The sequence below is a fragment of the Carassius auratus genome, chromosome 42, assembly GCF_003368295.1.
Source record: "Carassius auratus strain Wakin chromosome 42, ASM336829v1, whole genome shotgun sequence".
Classification (NCBI taxonomy): domain Eukaryota; kingdom Metazoa; phylum Chordata; class Actinopteri; order Cypriniformes; family Cyprinidae; genus Carassius; species Carassius auratus.
Window position 1 is genome coordinate 17,801,673 of NC_039284.1, and position 21,982 is coordinate 17,823,654.

Below are 21,982 nucleotides of genomic sequence, written 5' to 3' on the forward strand. Positions count from 1 at the left end.
GCAATCCAGACAAAAGACCAATGTCTTTTTCAACAGGGTGATAAGCATCTGGGCACAGGCGGCATAAATCGCTTCCTTTTCTTCCTGTGATTTCCTACGGATTTCCTCCGTTCAGTCTAGTGTGGATACAGTGATTTAACTGAATATAGGACCATGGCGATTTCTTATCTCCACCTTTAGGGTATGAGCTCAGTAACCCCAGCTTTGAGTGATAGGTTTGTTTGTGAGTACAGGGGTCTTTGTATTTTAGAAATGTACGACTTGTTGGAATGATTAATGCCGGTTTCATCCCTCAGACCTGTATCAGGCGAACTTCCCTAGACAAATCTTTTGCTGAATCTCAAATTCAGCCAGAGAAAAGGAGTTGTTCTCTATTGATTCGGCCTCCCTCGTGTACCCTCTTTCTGTAGATGTGTGAACTTCCCATTCCGATTCTTTCTGCATCTGATTTCCAATGGATGTATTGTAAGTAAGTGGCTCATTTTTTATGCCGCTGTACAAAAGGCCTGTCAATGGAGACTCCCGTGCCCGCCGAATCTGTTCCTCTACATGAGACGCGAACACACGAATACAATAAATAAATCAACGCGCTTGTCAGCCGCTAGCAGGGGAACAAAGCGAGTAACAAAACCATTTTCTGCTTTTAATGGTAATGCCACAGGATTGTAAAACTTAATGAGATAAGGTTATCAATGAATTCACGCCGTCTTTGCTGCTGTCTGTTCAGAAAGCAAATATCATTTATGTTTGACGCTACTGTTGAGGCCGTACTGAGCAGATAATCAAATAAACGAATACTTCTGAGCAAACACACAACAGGCTTATGTGTGATTGGGGGAAATGAGGGCAACAGTAATTAGCCTCCGATATCTGACAGCACCTTATGACAGGATAATGTTGTTTCTTTGGAATAGATAGTCATATTGTTTAGTAGGGATGTGCAAAACTACATGTTTTCATAGACTTACTGGTGGGCTGCATGTATAATTAAAAGAAATGGATAAATATGTGTTTGAATGTGGTGTAAATATAGTTTTAGCTTTTATATGCTTTTATAGTTTTAGTGATTTGAATACATAAAAGTTTGGAGTTGGTACGATATTTTTTCAAAGAAAGGCCTTTATGCTCACTAAGGGGTTATTTATTTGATCGAAAATCAGGTTATATTTCAGTAAATACAGTTATATTATAAAATATTAATACAATTTAAAATAACTATTTTCTATTTGAATATATTTTAAAATGTAATTTATTCCTGGGATGCAAAGCTGAATTTTCAGCATCATTTCTCCAATCTTCAGTGTCACATGTTCCTTATGAAATCATTCTAATGCTAATTTGCTCAAGAAACATTTATTTATTTATTATTATTGAAAACAATTGTGCTGCTTAATATTTTGGTGTTGAAATGTTTTCTGGATTCTTGAAAGCTCAGCATTTATTTGAAATAGAGATCTTTTATGACATTATAAATGTCTTTGCAGTCATAATTTAACATAACTTGTTTAAGAAAAGAAAAAAAAATCTCACTTCTCAGGATTGCGATATTGGCTTTATTCAACAACAAAGAGGTGGGTTCAGTGTAGCCATTATCAGTTCATCAAACTAGTGACCTACCAGTTCTTTAAGCATGCATTTTGATTAATAAAGTAGTAGCCTTGATTGTTATTCTACATGAAATGAAACTCAATGAGAGAAACTTTCAGAACTAGACCTCTATTTGCCCAAAGGCCCGTTGTAATTGTCCCATGGGTGAGAAAGATCCATGTTTTGATTAATCAGGGTAAAATCCTTCATCGATACAGGCTCCAGCGTTTCAAACAGACTCAAAAGCTCCATCACAGAGGTGAAATCCATACCTCATAACAAAAGATTGAAAGATGGCAATGATTTACCTCAGATGACCACAGCAAAACTGTAACTTTGTCTGTGTGAGTCGGTCAAACTTCTGCATAAGGGAGAGATGTGTCCATTCATTTAAAGTAAATGGCAACTGTTTGTTGTTTTCTCAATTCTGCTGAGACGAATCAATTGTAATTTAATGAATTTATGACGTGCTGTGCCCAACTCTTGATATACAGCACATACGCTGAGAGAAAACTCTTCATACAGAAGAATGAGGGTCTGTTATTGAAATTAAACACATTGTTATTAGGGCTATAATGTGAAACATTATCAAGACAATGACAGCTATGTATTTTATTTTCAAGATAAATTAAAGTTGTCCTTAAAGTATCACAATCAGTTTAATATTGAGTTGGAAAGCAAATGAAGAACTGTCAATTTTAGAGTTAATTTTTTTTTTTTTTTTTTACAATTTCTTTTTTTCTTTTGTTTATATATATATATATATATATATATATATATATATATATATATATATATATATATATATATGCTTTTTAAATGTTAAACATACTAAACTAAACTATATTAAGAGACAAATGTGATACTAAATACTGATACTAAACCTCATCTGAATTATAAAAACACAAATCCACCATGAGGGTTGCCAGGTCTGCGTAATAACACCAGACCAATTGTTACAGAAAACTAGCTCGATCGCAATCAGAACCTCTTTCTGTTTTGCTTCAACCCGCTGACTAAAAACAAAAATCTGTGGCAACAGTTTAAAAATAGCCCAATTCTACAAGAAAACTGGTTGACCCGAAAGAGTAAATCATAGAAGAAACCTGTTTATGCTAATGCCAACTACAGCTCCCCTTGTGGCAGTGTGTAGAACTGCACTATGCATTTGCCGTGTGTTATGAATTGCATTTCGTTATGTGAAATTGAGCTTGTTTAGATATGTTTATGTTGAGTATTTTTGGAGCCTTAGGACCAGAACAGTCTTTAGATTTTCCTTTAAAACTCTCGGGCCAATAACGAGACACATATATCTCACCCTTTATTCCAATTTCCACCTTTTAATGTTACCCTCTACAAAATCTCCAGAACTCGAGCATTTTCATTCTCCCAGTGTGTCTTGATCCCCCTGAGCGAGCTATTCAGTCTGGTGAATAAAATATTCTAATGTGTGCTGTTTTTCTTCCATTCGGTGTGCTTAAATATTACAAAGCATTTAATTATAAAAACTGAGAACAGACACAGTCCTGGGACTGTCAATGGGAAAAATAAATGTACAATCAAAATTGCAATTACCTGCAGAATTTCAGGGGTAAACACATCAGAAATCTCACAACAAACACAGGCTAGTTTGCATTCCAAAATGAATACAGTTAGATCCAAAGCAATTTTCTCTTATTTATCTTAGACGCCATGCATAAATAAAGCAAGGGCATTGAAGCAATTAGCATAATTAGACTGTGGTGGTCAGGCTCAATGCGATTTCTTAAGAGGCATTGCTGAGGTGTGTGCATGCGTTTGCGTTTATGTGTGTGTGTGTGTGTGTGTGTGTGTGTGTGTGTGTGTGTGTGTGTGTGTGTGTGTTCGCTGTCCATGTCGAAGGGTTTCTTGAGCAGTCATTGTTAGAAGTTTTTCTACAGGAGAAGGCATCAGTGTTGACTGTGTGAAGGTCCTCATTACCTGCAGGACCACAGTACCCCGTCTGGACCGGCCTTGGGTCTCCAAAACAAAACTTTTGCATTTTCATGTATCTTATGTATTGTGCATGAATGCATAGCAAATCCTCAGCTGTGACAAATTCAATTTCCTTTTATAAAAAGGCCAAACTTTTGCAAAAAAAAAAAAAAAAAAAAAAATTCCTATTCCTCTCTAAAAGACTGAACTTATTATTGTAATCATTGTTTGGATGAATCATTATCTTGCATACTAATGACCTTTATGTATTTAAAGGGAATCTATCTAAGGGGAAGAGTATTTGTATCTTCTATATGAATTTAAAAAAATATATATTTCCAGTGCAGAACATCTAAGGTTACATATGTAACCCTGGTTCCTCGAAGGAACGAGACATTGCGTCGCAGTGCCAAAGCGTAATCGATGCAGCTCGAGTTCCTGAAGAGAAACTCTGCTTTACATATGGATGATAGTGTAAGTATGAAGTGGATCTGTGCACTTTGTTTCTTTGATGAAAGCTTTGAATAAGTGGCTCTATTTTTGAGAAATAAATGTCATTAGAATTAATTTCAGTCATCGCGATCATTTTAAGAGGAAATTTCACTGAATTTTCAGCTAGGCTACAGTGAATATTTCTAGGCGTCTTTGTCTGTTCTCTTTGATTCTGGTTTTCATTATTGCATTTATTTTTTTTATTTTATTTTTTTCATTCTGCAGGACCTCTGTGATACTCCAGATTTAATTTTGCTCCATTTCCTGCAGGATTGAACTGTTTTAGCTTGAGGTTACATGGCAGGACCATATACAGGTCACGTGCCCAAATCATATGGCATGCATTTTGATTTTATGTTAGTAGAAAATGAACATAAAATCTGAATTTAGTTTCCAACAGTTCCTGGACTTCTTGTTATCAGTACTTTAGTGCATGTTAAAACAAAACTGCAAAAGGTAACTTGCTCTTCCTCCTAGTATCATGATTTTTATTTGTGTTAAATATCCTGTTTCAGTCAGAAATGTGTTATTTTATGCAAGTTTTATGGGAAATATGCATAAGTTTTATGGGAAATATGCATATGTTTATTGACGACGGGCAGTTCTTCCTCTAAATCAAGTCACGCAACATATTTGTTTGTACTGACGTCATATTGTTTTATTAAGCCTGTGTTTAAACACATAAGCATTTAAATGATGTTTAATCCTCTTAGGGCTGAACTAAATCCCTCCCTTAACCCCCAGATTAGCCTTAGAAAATATTTCCCCTTCCCGAGTCTAACCTGGATGAATCCCAGACGTGTTTGTAAAGTACGGATTTCTCCCTCACTCTTTCTCTCTATCTTTGCTCATGATAATACGTGCTGGCCAGTCTCAGCGTTTTCCTGTAGCCCAGATATTATTGTCCTGTGTCATCACCCAAAGGTGACTGTTATCACTTAATTAAATCCTGGCGCGGAGGGAAGTCGAAACAATGTTGTTGCCTGGTCACCTGAAGGAACTTTTTAAAAGTGGGATGGTTTGTGCTGGCATTGACTCTTCTGCTCCTGGAGTGCTTTTGTCATCCTCTCTTGTGACGGAAGCTAATTTAGATTTCAAATGTCAGCTGTCAAACTGAGACAACACTACGTATGTTTTACTTTTTTTGCACTTTCTTTCTTTTGATAGTATCAGGAAAAAGTATCAGACTAAGTCACTAGTCACTTAATTATTGGGGACAACTTCTTTAAAATATATGAAGAGTTTGGTTCTAAAACGCAAATAAATCCGTTTGGATTAATTGGAGTAAAAATTATTTTTTTTTTTTTTAGATGAACACCACTATTTTCTGTTTCAAACTTTTACATAGCATGTTAAGGTTATAAAAAATATTGAAAATATAAATCCAGATTTTGATTTTCAAAGATATATTATAAAATGTTATTATTATTTTTACAGAAAATGCAATAAATCAATGACTTTTTTTTAAATTATTGAATCAATATAAAAGTTATTTTCATATTGAAACTGTTGAAAATACAAAACATAATAAGTTGATCCACATATAACAGGCTCTGAACTTGGTCAATACTAATCTTATATACATGCACAGGACTAAAAATACATTAATCGCTCCCAAAAAATGAATTCAACGGGTCATCTTGTTAATGCTATAAATTAATTAAATAACAATAACATAAAATTTCATCATGAACATACATGAACGACAGTATCACATTAAACCACATATTCCAAATTCCAAAATGACATTTCCCTTACATTCCAAAAGTGCATTCATCTCTGCCATGTTACATTAATTTAGTTGACTAGTGCTTTACACTGTATTAACAAAAGCATTAATGGCATTAATAAAAACACTTACACTGACAAGCTATGCAATGCGACTCATTTGCGATTATGAACGCAATATTGCATAACTTGTCAGTGATGTACGACTCTGTGTATTAAAAGCCACTCTATCTTAAAGCACGCAGTGGAGATTATTCACAGAGCTGGCTTTACTGACGAGATGTGCATGACAATCACATGTGATTTATTGTGCTGCCCTAAGTTTGTCTGTTGATCACAAAGTAAAAAGAAGATGAGGAAAACTAGGATGTATTCAAAGCACCACCATTACTGTCTAGAGTGTGTGGAATGGTGCACTGTGATTATAACTTAGTAAATTAGGTTAATTATTACAATATATCATTATTTATGTATGTATGTATTGCATTTTTTTTTTTACTTTTTACTTTACTCACATATAAAAATAAAAAAAAGATGAAAATCACAGCAGCAGTAAACATATATATTTTATTATATATATATATTCTTAAACTATTAAAAATGCTGTAAGTTATTATTATTATTTTACATTATTTGTATTAATATATATATAGAGAGAGAGAGAGAGAGAGATCAGAGGCAATACATTTGATACTGTAATAAAAATTCATATTAAAAATCCTAAATTGTATTAGGCTAGATTTCTTTTTGTATTTTTCACATTATAAAATCATCATGTGGAAATAACCGTTTCAGTCATGACTTATAAAGCCTTTTAATGACCGATTCTGCTACTGATTTTATTATTATGATTATATGTCTCATATCCTATGTTATCAAATAAAAATTTCTGACTAAAAAAAAACTTTTTTTGACTAATAAAAGATTTTTGGCTAGAAATATTAACATCCAAATATTTACTCTATTATTATTAATATTACCTTTTTTATTTTATAATTATTTGTAAGTACTAAAGCATCATTAATGGAATTGGAGTTCGATTACAGAACTGTACTCTTTAATAGCAGCCGGGACTAGAACTGGAACTGGAACCAGAAGGGTTAAATTCCTTACGATTCCTGTTCCTAGTGTAGATGCTGATATGTTTGATTGTGAGATTGAGGGTATGCGAGATCTGATGCTCTCACACCTTTTTAAAACAGATGCTTGTAGTAGGTCATTTGGAGTGAATAAATATGGCATGTCCAGTAGCCCCCCTCCCCCCAATACTAAGCCCCATAAGAAATGAGCAATCTAATGACGCTCTAATTTGAAATGGGTCTCGGTGTGGGGTAGGATGAGTGATTCGAGCATCTCCTGTGCTGGTGCCTTCAATAAAGAAATCAATACCGCGCATCCATATTTGCACATTTCTACATGGCTTGTCAGCCTCAAAATTGACTTCAGTGAAAAAGATCTCTCATGGCTCCTGCGGCATTTTAGAAGTTCTGATAAGATCTCTTTTATCACCTCTCATCGGTCTTTTTCTCTCTCACACACTTATAGACACTCTCTTACTCTCTGTATGTCACTTTTCCCACACAGACATCTGCTGTCTCACTCATGCTGGCTGTCATTATCAGTCTCTCCAGGCTGAAATTCACATCGGTTTCATCTGTTTTTATGGGGCAGCAAATCATAACAGTTTCTTTCAATGCTTGTTTTTTAAATATATATAAATAAGGCTTATTATTTTGAGCATAATTGATAGCACTAATGTTTTTGTCAACGTACAGTATTACCTGATACCAAAAATCTGAAATGGAAAGCTCTCAAGCGTCCTAAATTTGTTGTAGTAGTGTTTTCAATAGTGACTGACTCTTGGATTATCAGTATTGTTCTTATGCTTATGTGTTTAATTATTTTATATATTATATATTATCATGACATTATCATATTTATTAATGTCAATGTTATTATTAATAATAAATATGTAACAATATTATTATTGTTACATTTTTAATATTAGTTTATTAATCAAATTTAGTTTAATAGTGAATTAATATTTATACTGTAGTAATTGTTATTATTTGTCCCATTGTTTTTATGCTAATTATGCTTATATGTTTTTAAAGAATCTGTTTATTGTGTGTACTTTTAAGGCCGTGTCCTCCAACTTTTATTTTTAATTTTTTGCTCTCCATGTTGGAGTCCTGTAGCTCGGTCCGCGTGCTCTCATGCTCAGGTCCAGCCAGTCCTGTGAGAAGTCTTGATTGCAGTTGTAGTTGTTCATCATGGAGGCTGTTTGAGTTTGGAAGAAAGGAAGGATGAGATTGGAGGTGATTAACATGTGGCATCTCCCCCATCGCCAGCTGCCCCGCTCCTCTCTGCCTCTCTCTCCCTCTTCATTTTGTCTGACCTAATAGTTAATGATATGTTAATAGTCAATGAGGCTGCTCTTGCCTGGCGTCCGCTGTGTGTGTTAATGTGGACGTGCGGTGACTCTGGCCGGGGTCCAGTGACTAGATTGATGTTTACCAGCTTGTGTGTCCTTCAGCTCACGTATATTTGTCCTTTGTTAGAGAAAACACAAGGCTTCTGAGTTCCAGAGCATGTTTGCTGCTGTAGCAGTGGAAGGCTGCTGTGTTCTTGTGGGTTGTAGCATCTAACAAGTGCTTACAGTGAAGCAAAGCATCATTTGTCAAGACACAAGCATTTAGTTTCATTTAAAGTCATCAAAAAAGAACATTGTCAATGCGTGCGATTTATGTGATGTTTATTTTATCTATCAGGATTTTAGCTATTTGATGGCTCTGATGTATTTGGTTTATATTATTTTTCTGTGCCAACTGGTTATGTGGACAGAGGAAAAGTAGGAAAATTCTATGATTTAATTTTTTTATTTTAATGTTTTTTTTTTTTTTTATCTCCCTTTCAAATAATGTGCACAGTGAGACCAGGAATATGTATTATTTAAATCAACATGAAAACCACTTTATTTCTGTGATTTGACTTTTTTTTTTAGTCATATATATATATATATATATATATATATATATATATATATATATATATATATATATATATATATATATATATATATATATATATATATATATATATACACACAGTGTTGGGGAAAGTTACTTTTAAAAGTAATGCTTTACAATATTGTGTTACACCCTAAAAAAGTAACTAATTATGTTACTTAGTTACTTTTTATGGAAAGTAATGCATTACGTTACTTTAGCGTTACTTTTTAAATCTTTGCACTGCTTGTTTGTTTTTAATATGAAAAAGTAAAACATTTTGGTAAACATAAAAGCCTTTTCACACCAAAAGCTAAATGAATAAGTCTCAGGCTGAAGAGAAAGTAAATTCACATCTGTAGAATAGATCACAAAAGAAAAAAGTTCAACACACTTCAGCAGTAAAAAGATATTTTCTTGTAAATTAAAAAATAATGCATACTCTACTAGTTACTTGAAAAAGTAATCTGGTTACGTAACTCACATTACTTGTAATGCATTACCCCACACTGTATATATACACAGTAAAAACAGAGATATTGTTAAATAATATTACAATTTAAAATAACTATTATCTATTTTAACATCTTTTAAAATTGGTAAAAATTTTAATTTTAGTTAAAACTTAATAGATATCATTTATTTGAAAGCTTTTGTAACATTTAAATGTCTTTCCTGTCATTTTTGGTTAGTATAATGCGTCCTTACTAAAAAAAAAAAAAAATGAACCCTAAACCGTTTACTAGCTTAGACTGCTGAATATGAAAATATAAAATATATAAAATACATCTAAAGGGAAATTTCAGAGTAAAGAATACACTGAAATGCTATATTCAGTCCATACTCTTAAATGATGCATCATGTTTATAGAGCACAAATCCTCCTCCATCCCTGTCAGTTCATCTATACACCAAGAGACCGCTGCTCCCCAGTGGAGGGTCTCTCTTGGACCTTCTGACCTGAGAGAGACTCCTCAGGCTCTGGCACGGCCTCTTCCGTCCCTGCAGACGCAGCCCTGGCTGTCAGGACAGGCCCGCAGCAGTCACCTCCAGCCAGTCTGCAATCATCTCCTCCCTGTTCAGCGCTGCTCTTCCTTCAGCCGCGTGGCATCTGTGGGCCAGGTCTCTGAGGAACACTGCGTGCCAGAGCCTGGCTCCCCTCCATGATAAACGGCCTCTGTTTACAGGCTAACCACTGTGTAAAGTGCACAATAAATCACCAGCCAGACAAACTTCTGGGGAGAAAAGTGTAACATTAAGATGGGCCTTTTTTGTCATTTGTTTAAAGCAGTCATGCCTTGCTAGCAGCTTCTCTCTCTCTCTCTCGCTCTGTTGTCTAAAGTGCTGAGAGAAGGAAGAAAGTATCTCACAGAAGGGAAATTAAACTCTGTAACGGTTAGGGATCTGCACACTTGACCTCAGGCAGCAAAAGCAATAGAATCTAGATTAAGATTAAACATAGATGAAATTAAAACACATACAGTAAATCAGGCTAACATTACCAAGAGACAATATTAATTCAGCATCATATAAATTAATTGAATATTATATTTGTTTTGTAGACATAAAATCTAAATTTACCCCATTACATTTCTTAATAAAAAGCAAACAAGTTCCTGTGCATACTGTATATATAAATATATATTAGTGTGAATTATTCTAAATTGAAGTAAAGTTTTTTTCTCTAATAATTCTTCAAAATGTAATACATTTTTGCCCCATTTTTTTTCTTGTTTACAGAAGTTCTATATATATGAATATGAACTTCTGTCTGCAAATTAAAATAGTTTATTTCAGAAGGTAACAGAGGTAATTTGCAGACAGACTTTTTAAATGTATTTAAAAAAAAATGTTAATGATAAGGAGATGTTCCCACAGAATATATTATAAACCAGAGTTCCCATTATTATCCCGTATTGTTAACATAAACACTGATTTTTGCACATGCAACTAACATTGATGCCTCTTGGAAAAAAAGAAAAAAAAATCTTAATAAAGATGTTTGTTTTAGGCATATTTACGTGGATACAAATCAACAATGCATTCATGGTCAGAGTAATTTACAACCATTTTGGTGCAGGGAGCCTTGACTGATATTATAAGTGGACTTCAGAGGCAAAATTAAATGCTAAATGTGTAGAATATAGTCCCTTGAAGCTTTTTGATGTTGTAAGTAATGTAAATAAGCATCCGTGTTAGTGTTGCATTTATGTTAACGCATCTATATTGGCATATTAGCATTTCAAATGTAAAGTGCTATAAAATGGGCTAGTATTAGCATTAGCGTGGTGTAATGTAAAGCGTAAGTCTAACACATCACCTCCAGCAGATGCGTGCTCAGGGAGGAAGTGATGCGCTAGCGGGCCGCCGTGGGACGTGCTGTTGTCAGCTGCATATCAGCACGCTGTAAATAGCCCGAGGCTGCGCTGTTTTATCGGCGAGTAGAGACCGCACGCTCTCTTGCCAGCTGTCTATGCTGCTTTAAACTCGCAAATAAACCAGAGAGGGATGCTTTTCCACCCCGTCTGTGTAAACCTGATTTTCATAAAAAGGTGATCAGATCAGCTGTGACATTGTGCACAATACCTTGTTTTTTTCCTTGTCTTTCCTTTCTGGCATTTTCTCGCCAGGGGACTTTCAGCCTACAGATTATTTGAGGCAGTGGGAGACAATATGTTATTAACCCATGTGACCTCAATATCTTAATTGTTGACTGTTGGGGACCCAACAGCAGCACCCCAGCAGTGATATCTGTCCAATGGGGCTTCCTTTAGTCCAAGATTCCTAATTAAGCACACGTAATGCAGAAATGACCCAACACAACAGCTCTTTTCTTATGCATGTGCCTTTCATCGATACGAATCAGCCTTTGTTTTGCAGAATATTTATGTATGGTGCAGTGATCAGGAGCTGTTCATTAGCGGTGCTTGCTAAACATTGTATTAACCATGAAGTGTTGGCTTTATCCTGCACTGTGTGTACTGCAGAATGGAATAATGTCTCAATATCTTGCAGTATTTTGAGGATAGATGTGCTTGATTTTTGCCTGACGTATGGTTAAAATGGGCTAAGAAATCCCACAGACTTAAACTGGAGGAGGAAACTGAGCCACATCTAGAGTCTAGATTAATATAGAGACTCAGACTGGTAACCAATCATCCAGAAAAAGTAAAAAAAAAAAATAAAAAAAAAATGCTACAACATTAAGGGCAAACATTTTTTTTATTTTGGTTGATAATAAATAAATAAATATAATCGGGCTAGAACATGACAATGATGCATATCTTTACTTAAATGATCAAGTATTGAGGTAAAACAAAAAAGTTTATGGATTTGCATATGTTTACTTTTCTATGTTTTGTGCTCTTCAAACCATCTCAGATAGTTTCATAAAAATAAAATCATGTTCTAATGCAATGCTAATTAACATAGCCTGCTTGGCAGCATAGAATACTATGCAAATATTTTCTTCCTCATTTTTCAAGAAGTCACATTAGATGACAAAAGTTATTTCAAACATTCAAATTGAAGACAATTTCCGCCACTGAATTAAAAATAAAACAAGGTAATTGCGACTTTTTATTTCACAGTTGTGACTTTTTATATATATATATATATATATATATATATATATATATATATATATATATATAAAGTTTATATGACGCAATTCTGACTATATAAATCATAATTCTGAGAAATATAGTCCCGATTCCGATTTTTTTTTCTCACAAATGTGAGTTCATATCTCGCAATTCTGACTTTTTTCTCAAAAGTGCAATTATAAACTCGCATTTCCAAGAAAAAAAAAAGTCAGAATTGTCATTTATAACTCGCAACTGCCAGAATGTAAAAGACACAATTACCTTGTTTTATTTTTTACTTAGTGGCTTCCATAATGAATTGAGTATCAATATGTATCTAAAAATAAATATTTTTGACAACAATACCAGATTACTGTTTTAGATAAAACTGATGCACCTTTAGCACCCCTCACTGGATATTTTGCTTTTAAAGTGCTGTGAAAAATGAAAAAGGGCGACATAATATCCTTTTGCAGAAGTGTCGTCACAGGAATGTTGTTCCAATGAAGCCTGTGTTGTCATTTATAATGAGCGATCAGAGGCAGGCGGCAAAATGGTGATGGCACTGAAAACACAACCGCTTGCCAAGCTGTGCTAGCCTCTCACATCATGCAAAATAAAGAGTGATTTTGCAGCTGCAGAGTGTCATTGACCAATCGCGGATGATTTTGTTCACAATCAAGCACTTTAGCTTTTATGTGGTTTTGTGTGTGCAGCTAAATTTTGTTGTTGTTCATCCTGCAACTTTGTGAATTGAAAATGTTCTCTGTGAGAAATAACTTTTTATTTTGAAATGAATTCGGTTTTTAGTTGTGCACAATTATTATTTTAATATAATGGAGATTTTATTATATTTGCATTAATAGTTGGAATTTTTTTATTTTTTTTTATTCACTCTTTATTGTTTTTCAGTTTACATAGTTTTTATGATTTATTTTACTTTTGTTTTTTTTCTAGTTCATTAAGTGATTTTTTTTTTTTTTTTTTTATAAGTAGTTTTTATATTTATATATGAATGGTATAAGAGGTAGTTTTTTGCCTAATATTTATGTATTGCTCATACCGTCCCTTACAATTAATGTGTCCGTGATCTGAAGCTGTTAATTAGGGCCCGAGCACCGAGGTGCGAGGACCCTCTTGTATCTGCTTTGTTTTTTATTATTATTATTCTTCTTCTTCTTCTTCTTCTTCTCCCGAATGAATCGCATTTTTGAGGGCTTTAACATGCTCAAAAAGTCATGAAACTTTGCACACTCGTCAAACCTGGTGAAAATTTTCGTCTGATATAGGATTCAGAAGAGGGTGTGGCAAAATGGCTCGACAGCGCCACCTATACCAAGAAAATCAACAGCCTTCCAGCTATGTTTCACGTACATGCACGAAAATTGGCACACATATGTAACACACCAATACCTACAAAAAAGACTCTTGGAGCGAAATTCTAAACCCAACAGGAAGTCGGTTATTTTTAATATTATGAGCATATTTTGTGTAATTTTGATCATTTCCATGTGTTGTATTTTAACGAACTCCTCCTAGAGAGTTCTTCAAATCAACACCAAATTTGGTATGCCTAATCTAAAGGCCTTTGCGATGTTAAATTGCGAAGATCCTGACTTTTCGTTGAAGGGCGTGTCCGTGGCGGCCTGGCGAATTTCGATGATTCGCCATGAAAAATGAAGTTGCTATAACTCACACATACAATGACCAATCTGCCCCAAACTTCACATGTTTGATGAGACTCCAAACCTGAACAGATTGACATGCCCATATTCAGTTATAGTCATAGCGCCACCTATTGGCAACAGGAAGTGACATATTTTACGCTGCGACGAACTACCCCTAGAAATTTTATGACATCAATGTCTTTTTTGTGGTCAGTCTAATCTAAAGGCCTGTGCGATGTTCAGTTGTGAAGATCTTGAGTTTTCGTTAAAAGGCTTGTTCATGGCGCCGCGACGAAGTTCGATGTCTCGCCATGCGAATAAAAGATGTTATAACTCAGGCATAAGATGTCCGATCTTCCCCAAACTTCACATGTGTGATAAGAGTCCTGGCCTGAACAGATCTTCAGGCCAATATTCCACCGGGTGTGGCAGAATGGCTCTATAGCGCCACCTATACACTTTCAACGGAGTGCGCCTCGAGCCATGTTTCACATACATGTACAAAAATTGGTACACACATGTAACACTCCAATACCTACAAAAAAGTCTCTTGGTACGAAATCCGGATCCCAACAGGAAGTCGGTTATTTTGAATTTTCCCTTCAAAATTGGTGTTGTTTTTGCCATTTTCAGGGGTTGTACTTTAACGAACTCCTGCTAGAGATTTATTCAGATCAACACCAAACTTGGTCAGTGTAATCTAAAGCCCTTTGCGATAATAAATTGCGAAGGACTTGAGGTTTCGTTAAAGGGCGGGTCCATGGCGGCCTGACAAATTTTGATGTTTCGCCATGAAAAAGGAAGTTGCTGTAACTCAGACATACAATGTCCAATCTGCCCCAAACTTCACATGTTGGATAAGACTCTTGACCTGAACAGATCTACATGCCAATATTCAGTTATAGTCATAGCGCCACCTATTGGCAACAGGAAGTTACATATTTTACACTGCGACAAACTACTCCTAGAAATTTTATGACATCAATGTCTTTTTTGTGGTCAGTCTAATCTAAAGACCTGTGTGATGTTTAGTTGTGAAGATCTTGAGTTTTTGTTAAAAGGCGTGTCCATGGCGCCGTGACGAAGTTCGATGTCTTGCCATGGGAATAAAAGATGTTATAACTCAGGCATAAAATGTCCGATCTTCCCCAAACTTCACGTGTGTGATAAGGGTCCTGGCCTGAACACATATGAAGGCAAATATTCCATTGGGTGTGGCAAAATGGCTCGATAGCGCCACCTATACACTTTCAACGGAGTGCATATGCACTTTCAACGGAGTGTGCCTCGAGCTATGTTTCACGTACATGTACAAAAATCGGTACACACATGTAACACACCAATACCTACAAAAAAGTCTCTTGGTACGAAATCCGAATCCCAACAGGAAGTCAGTTATTTAGAATTTTCTCTGCAAAATTGGTGTTGTTTTTGCCATTTTCAGGGGTTGTACTTTAACTAACTCCTCCTAGAGATTTATTCAGATCTTCACCAAACTTGGTCAGTGTAATCTAAAGGCCTTTGCATTGTTAAATTGCAATGATCTTGAGGTTTCGTTAAAGGACGTGTCCATGGCGGCCTGACAAATTTCGATATATTGCGATGAAAAGGAAGTTGCTGTAACTCAGACATACAATGTCCAATCTGCGCCAAACTTCACATGTTAGTTAAGACTTCTGCCCTTAACAGATCTACATGCACATATTCAGTTATAGTAATAGCGCCACCTGCTGGCAACAGGAAGTGACATGTTTTAGGCTGCGACAAACTACTCCTATAATTTTTTTGAAATTAACATATATTTTGTGGTCAGTCTAATCTAAACGCCTGTGCAATGTTAACTTTTGGAGATCTTGAGTTTTTGTTAAAGGGTGTTTCCATGGCGCCATGACAAAATTTGATGTCTTGCCACAGCAAGAGAAGTTGTTGTAACTCAAGCATAAAATGTTCAATCTTCCCCAAACTTCACATGTTTGATAAAAGTCCTGGCCTGAACACATCTGAAGGCCAATATTCCATTATAATGATAGCGCCACCTGCTGGCAACAGGAAGATTGGCACATATATGGGATATACTTTGATATATTCAACTTATATTTAGGACATTAAATGCATATTTCTCAACGTTCACCTTTTTACTAAAGCCACACGATGGCGGTGAGCCCGGGTGCGAGGGCCCGTTCATCGCTGCTTGCAGCTTTAATTGGCGTTGTAACTGTTGTTCTTTAATGATCTGTCAATGGTTTCCACATGGGATGCGGTTCTATTTGCAATTCTGGGCTTGATGGCTTCCGTCTCTGTGCTGTGAGGAGTAAGCTATTTGTGAGACTCTCGCCTGACTTGTTTCTTCTCTTTCTCTCTTTCTGTTTCCTCCACAGTCCCTGGATGGATTTGTATTTGCACTAAACAAGGAGGGGAGGTTTTTGTACATCTCAGAGACAGTGTCGATATACCTGGGGCTTTCACAGGTGAGTGCACATGAGATTTTCCCTCTCTGATCTCTTTTCGTCCATCGGAGCGGAAGAGAATCTGGACAAATTAGTGTTAGATCAACTTCTGCAGGTTTGTTAGCTGCTGTTTAAGTTGTGGCGTTCATCACTGCATATTTTAAGCACTGGAGAGATGTTCTCATTGGAATGCTAGCACGTTCCCTGCTTCTGTTGGCTTGAGCCCAGGCCGCTCAATAAACAGACAGATCGGCGAGGTCAGACGGTGAGAAAGTGACCTTCAGAACTCTTGCGTTCCTGTCTAGCTGAGCTCCATCTCGAGTGCTAGCAAGCTTCAATCAAAGCAGACACGGCTGCACAACAGGCACCTTCTGTTCACTGTTGGTGGAAAATGCACACAAATCATCAGGATCGTCTCTTGCTGTCATTGGATGAGGGGATCTAACCGCACAGGTGCCATCAAGATGATCACTGTACCAGTTACTATAACATTATAACTTGTTTTTGAGAGTGTGGATCATTTTTGATGAGTTCAGGATAGCAAACTACCCACTTATTTTTCAAAGGAAATGCTATGCAGCTTATATACAGTTCACAGTGTGTGAGGGTCCAAAATGTGGAGTGTACAAACTGAGCACACTGCATGGAGACTGTATCCCACAATGCAATGCACTCTATTCAACCTTCCATTTCTAGTTTGGAAAATGAACCAGAGGTGATACCAACCTTGGTTTATTTATTTATTTGTATATCTCAGATACTTGTTTTACTCAAAATTGGATTCAGCATACTGTATTAATGTATGTATCTATTATATTATATAATAATAATAAATAGGATTCCTTATACTGTGCATGGTCTAAGATTACCTCGATGACATGGGTTCAAAATATTCAGTATACAATCAAAATACGGTATCCCACAATGCCGTGCACTGGATTCAACCTTACATTTCTAGTTTGGCAAATGATTCAGAGAGGACTTGCTACTGCCAATACATACGCCAATACAGTGCTGTGAGTATTTAAGACCTGCTGCTGCACAAATACAGTAGCATATATAATCATAACCCATAGCAGACCTATACAGGTGGAGCTGGGGGAGGTGGAGGGCTTCAGAGGAACTCTGAAAGCAATAATAATTTATGCAATCTACTCGATTTTCAGTTCACATATTTCATTTCTAGTCTAACAGATGAACCAGAGAGGATACTGTTCAGAGATGATATGACTCATGAAAATTAGTATATTTTTACTCAGAATTTAAATCAGTGTAAAAAAAAAAAACTTGTATGCATTTCTGAGCTTAGATTTTGAACACAGAAAGTATTATAAGGTATGTATATTGTGCACAGAATTTGTGTATTTTGTTTGTTTGTTTGTTTTATTCAGATAAAATGTGAAGAATAAAAACATCAGGCTGTATAAATAAAGAGTAAAGTGCATACTATGCTTTCAATCAGGCTGCTATGACCTGTCAGAACTGAACATTGTAAATATTGAGTCTTCTAAATTATAAAAGCCACAGTGGCTGTAAAAGACTATTAAAACATTCTGCTAGAATTAAGAAGAGAAGACTAAAGCACACTCTAAATTAATTCAGCATTCATTGATTGAAGATTTTTATCAAATAATTGATTAATTCTCAAAATCCTGGCTTTTGGAATTTGGCTTGCTCTTTTTCTGTGGTATTATCTTTAGGTTGGCCAGCTGATAAAGTGCTTGTAAAGTCTTTAGTCTAAGTAGGTTTTATTATCTTACATGGTTTAGCTTATCCCATAACTCTCCTGATCTTAATTGCTAAACCCTTTTCTTTGTTAATCTGTCCTAGAGGCCACAAATTTATAAGGTGTAGTTCCTTATTTTCATTGTTAATTGCTTGAGCAATTTGCAAGCTTTTCTGCGTTGACAGTTCTATGCATTTGTGTGCTGTGGGTTATCAAAAATAGACTATATTATATATGATTGCATATATATGCTAGTTTGTAGTTTAACTCTGGTGCTGTGAGAAGTTAATTAACATCTGTTGAAGTTAGATTTTGGTGCTTAGTTAATGCACATCTCCAGCCATGCAAGTAATCACCAGGATAGCTTATCTTTTTGTAAACGTGTTTTAGATAACGAAACTTTGATTAATATAGGAAATATTAATTCATACCACATTCAGGATTGTTGTATCTTAAGTCTGTCTTAAGTTTTTGCTATGAACATTTGTCTGTCAGAAATAAGCATCAGAGTATAAATATAATATGGTGAGAATAGCCTTAATGGAGTGGTCTCCTTGAACCTTTTTTTAATCTAGCAGAATGGTTGAAAATAGCCGTTTAACCCTACTTGTTGTAACCCTGTAAGTTACAGCCCTGCTTTGCGATGGTAAGAGCCAATAGATCTCTTCCAACCGCTTTGTGATAGTGCTGATTTCCTAAGAGCTAATGATGGAGGTTATTAAAGATTCAGGGCTTGAACCGTTCTGCGGCCGTTACACTAGGCACAGTCGATAGCATGACCTTTTAGCACCGCGGCTCCATCATACGAGCGCTCAGCTGCTCAAATCCAAGCTCTGCTCTCAGACAGATACTGCTGCCTCGCAGGGCACTAGAGGAGCACTAATCTCTAAATCGAGCTCTTCCTCAATCCGCTTGAAAGTAGATAGGAAGCGTTCAGTCATGGAGTCCACTGTCCTCATAATGACATCAGCTGGACCTGTGATTTCAAACCGACTGCACCATAGTCATGGACAGTGTGATTTCATGACGTGTTTTTGATCCTAGGTTGCACAGATTGGATGCAAGTTATCTCCATTAGGATGTTTAATTAATCAGTATTAAATATTTAAAAAATATCCTTTCTTAATAAATAGTTATTTTTATTATTGTTTATATCTGCACACACATATATAGAATTAGTATTATGTATGTTGTTTGTTGTTAAATAAAAACAACAATAATAATGTTTTTACATTTTATTAAATATTTTTGTTATTTATTAAATATAATAGTAATGCAAAATTTATACACACAATTATTTAGTATTATCATTATTATTAAATAAAATAATATATGTTTTTAAATAATAATAATTAGTTTTTAGTACTAATTATACATATTTTTATTTATTATTTAAACTATTATTATTATTATTATTATCATTATTCGAAATTTAATTATGTATTATTTAAACTATTATTATTATTATTATTATTATTATTATTATTATCATTATTCGAAATTTAATTATTTATTATTTAAACTATTATTATTATTATTATTATTACTATTAAACAATTATTTATTTATTTATTTATTTCCATCAATATCATACTCTTCTTTCTGTCCTGTCCTGTTTCATTTTAAAATATTTGTAATTCCATGACAGAATGTGAACAACATTAATATAGAAAGCAAGTTTCTAGACATATTTGAATGTGCTTTACTGTGGCTCTTTTCAGTAGGCTTTTTCTCTGTCCATCCGTCCCCTCCTCTCAGCTCTCCTCAGGTCAGCGAGCGAAGGATGTGAAATTGCTTTTCCCTCCATGGCCATTGACCACCTTGTGTCAGATTCATGTGTGCAGACCGGAGAAGCCAGCAGATTTTTACAGTGAGCGCGAGGCTTCTCTTCTTGTACGGCCGACATTACCTTGATGCTAAACAATGGCACCACCTGCCCTCGGCTCTTTGATAATACAGTTAATGTGCTTTCGGACGTGTTATCACTCTCTTATCTCGATAGTCTTTGACTCCGCTCTCAGATTCAACTGATAACGAGGTTTCACATTTGACAGTAAATGAAGTAACTCCCCTTTTCATCTGCATTTATATTCATATTATTATTCAGTTCAACAGATGGCCATTTATCCATTTTGCCACGCTAATAGCTGTTATCATTTAACTTCTGTATGTAAATAGGCATATGTTGCCAAATTTTTCACTTGTCTGAGTTTTTCATCCCTCTCTGCTTGGCTTCTGCGCCGAGTGATTAGTTCATCTCCAATAATTAATACGTGATGGATGCACAAGCATCTTTCCCAGATTAATGGCCAGGTTTGTAGTTACGGTCGATGCAAATTGAGAGGCGCCGATAACATCACGCCGCTTGGGATTTTCTTATTGAGTTTTCGAGGTGGTGGCAAAGCTGCTTTCGAAAGGACCTTGTCGCCAGGTCATCCTGCTTCGTTCGTGCACCGATGACATCACACACGGGCAGCTGTCTGTTTTGTAATTGAGATGTGTATGTTTGCTTTTGTCTAACAGATGGCACCGAGTGCTTACGCTGATGGCTAGGAAAATAATAATTGCATTATTCTGGCCAAAAGAATATTAGCTTCTGGAATATGGCCATTTGCAGCCGGCACCCATGCCAGTACAGCATATGCATTTGCATGGACGAGATATCCAAGGAAATTGATACATCTGGAATAAAGCGTCCTCATCTGCCTCGTAGGATTTAGATTTAACCGCGTTCCCGTTCCGTAACTGCAGGCTTAGCCGTGGTACAGTACTCACGGTGACATCTGAAGACTGCATATCATGTACCATATGGTGGAGGAATTTGCCGCTCTTAGTTTGGCAATAGTGACGGCTCTGGATTGCCTCCAGGCCGCTGAAAGTGTGCTTCCATTTCCTGTTGTGAGAAAGAGCGTCTCTTTTATTTGGCTATAGACCCCTCTGCCCTGTCTTCATTCAGTGCTGTTGGGATTGTGCTGTAGGTGTCAGGGGAGCACGTGTGTCCACCAAAGGCTCAACCATCACGGTCCGCCCTCCTCCCCATCACTCAGCCGCTTCAGCCAGGGAGACTCGAGGAATATCGAATCTATTAGCATAAATGTCTGGCCGATTGTCTGATCACATCTCTGTGAGTCTGTTGCCCTCCATCTCATTCCTTCCTCTCTCTCTTGTTGTGTCTCTATCATTTATCCTCTGAAGTGATGCTTTTGAATGTCATTAGCATGACTAGCGAAGCTAAATGGGTGGATCTCGGTCAAGAACATGTGCCTCATATTTCATCCCAAACTTTAAAGAAGGACTTAAGACATTTTAATACAATTATGATACATGTATGATTTCTCTGTTTAGAAAAAAACATACATTTATTAGCAAATGCGCATCAAGATCTATCAAATATTGTGTAAAAAAATCATTAAATGTTTTTGAGTTTTATTGTCATTTTTTTTTAGTTTATTAAATTTAATCTAAAAAATGTAGTTGAGCTGTTGCTCATAAATGTAATTAATATCTATTTCTTATTATTTTTAAATGAAATTCTCCTTTTCTTTATTCTTTAATTTCTTCTTGATTTTGGGGTGAAATTTGACCCGAAATTATTTTGTGAAATATCTGAATGATTAAATTTGTATTTTTTTTATTATTATTATCTTTTTTTATGTATAGTAAATCATAAATATTTCATATAATAGATCATAATAAAAAATGATTTAATTCAAATATTTTATTTAGTTTATTTCTTCTTTATTTGGGGGTGAAATTAGATTTTTTTTCAATCATCCATTCATTCACCATAA

The 21,982-nt window shown here is 35.5% G+C and overlaps 1 protein-coding gene across 2 annotated transcripts in view; it reads left to right on the forward strand.

Annotated features, from left to right (window-relative positions):
- Positions 1-21,982, forward strand: part of LOC113060912 (neuronal PAS domain-containing protein 3-like) — a 783,891-nt gene that overhangs the window by 672,224 nt on the left and 89,685 nt on the right. For both annotated transcript variants that reach the window (XM_026230178.1, XM_026230179.1), the window contains exon 5: positions 16,397-16,486. In XM_026230178.1, the coding sequence (XP_026085963.1) occupies positions 16,397-16,486 (90 nt within the window). The remainder of the gene's footprint in view (positions 1-16,396; positions 16,487-21,982) is intronic.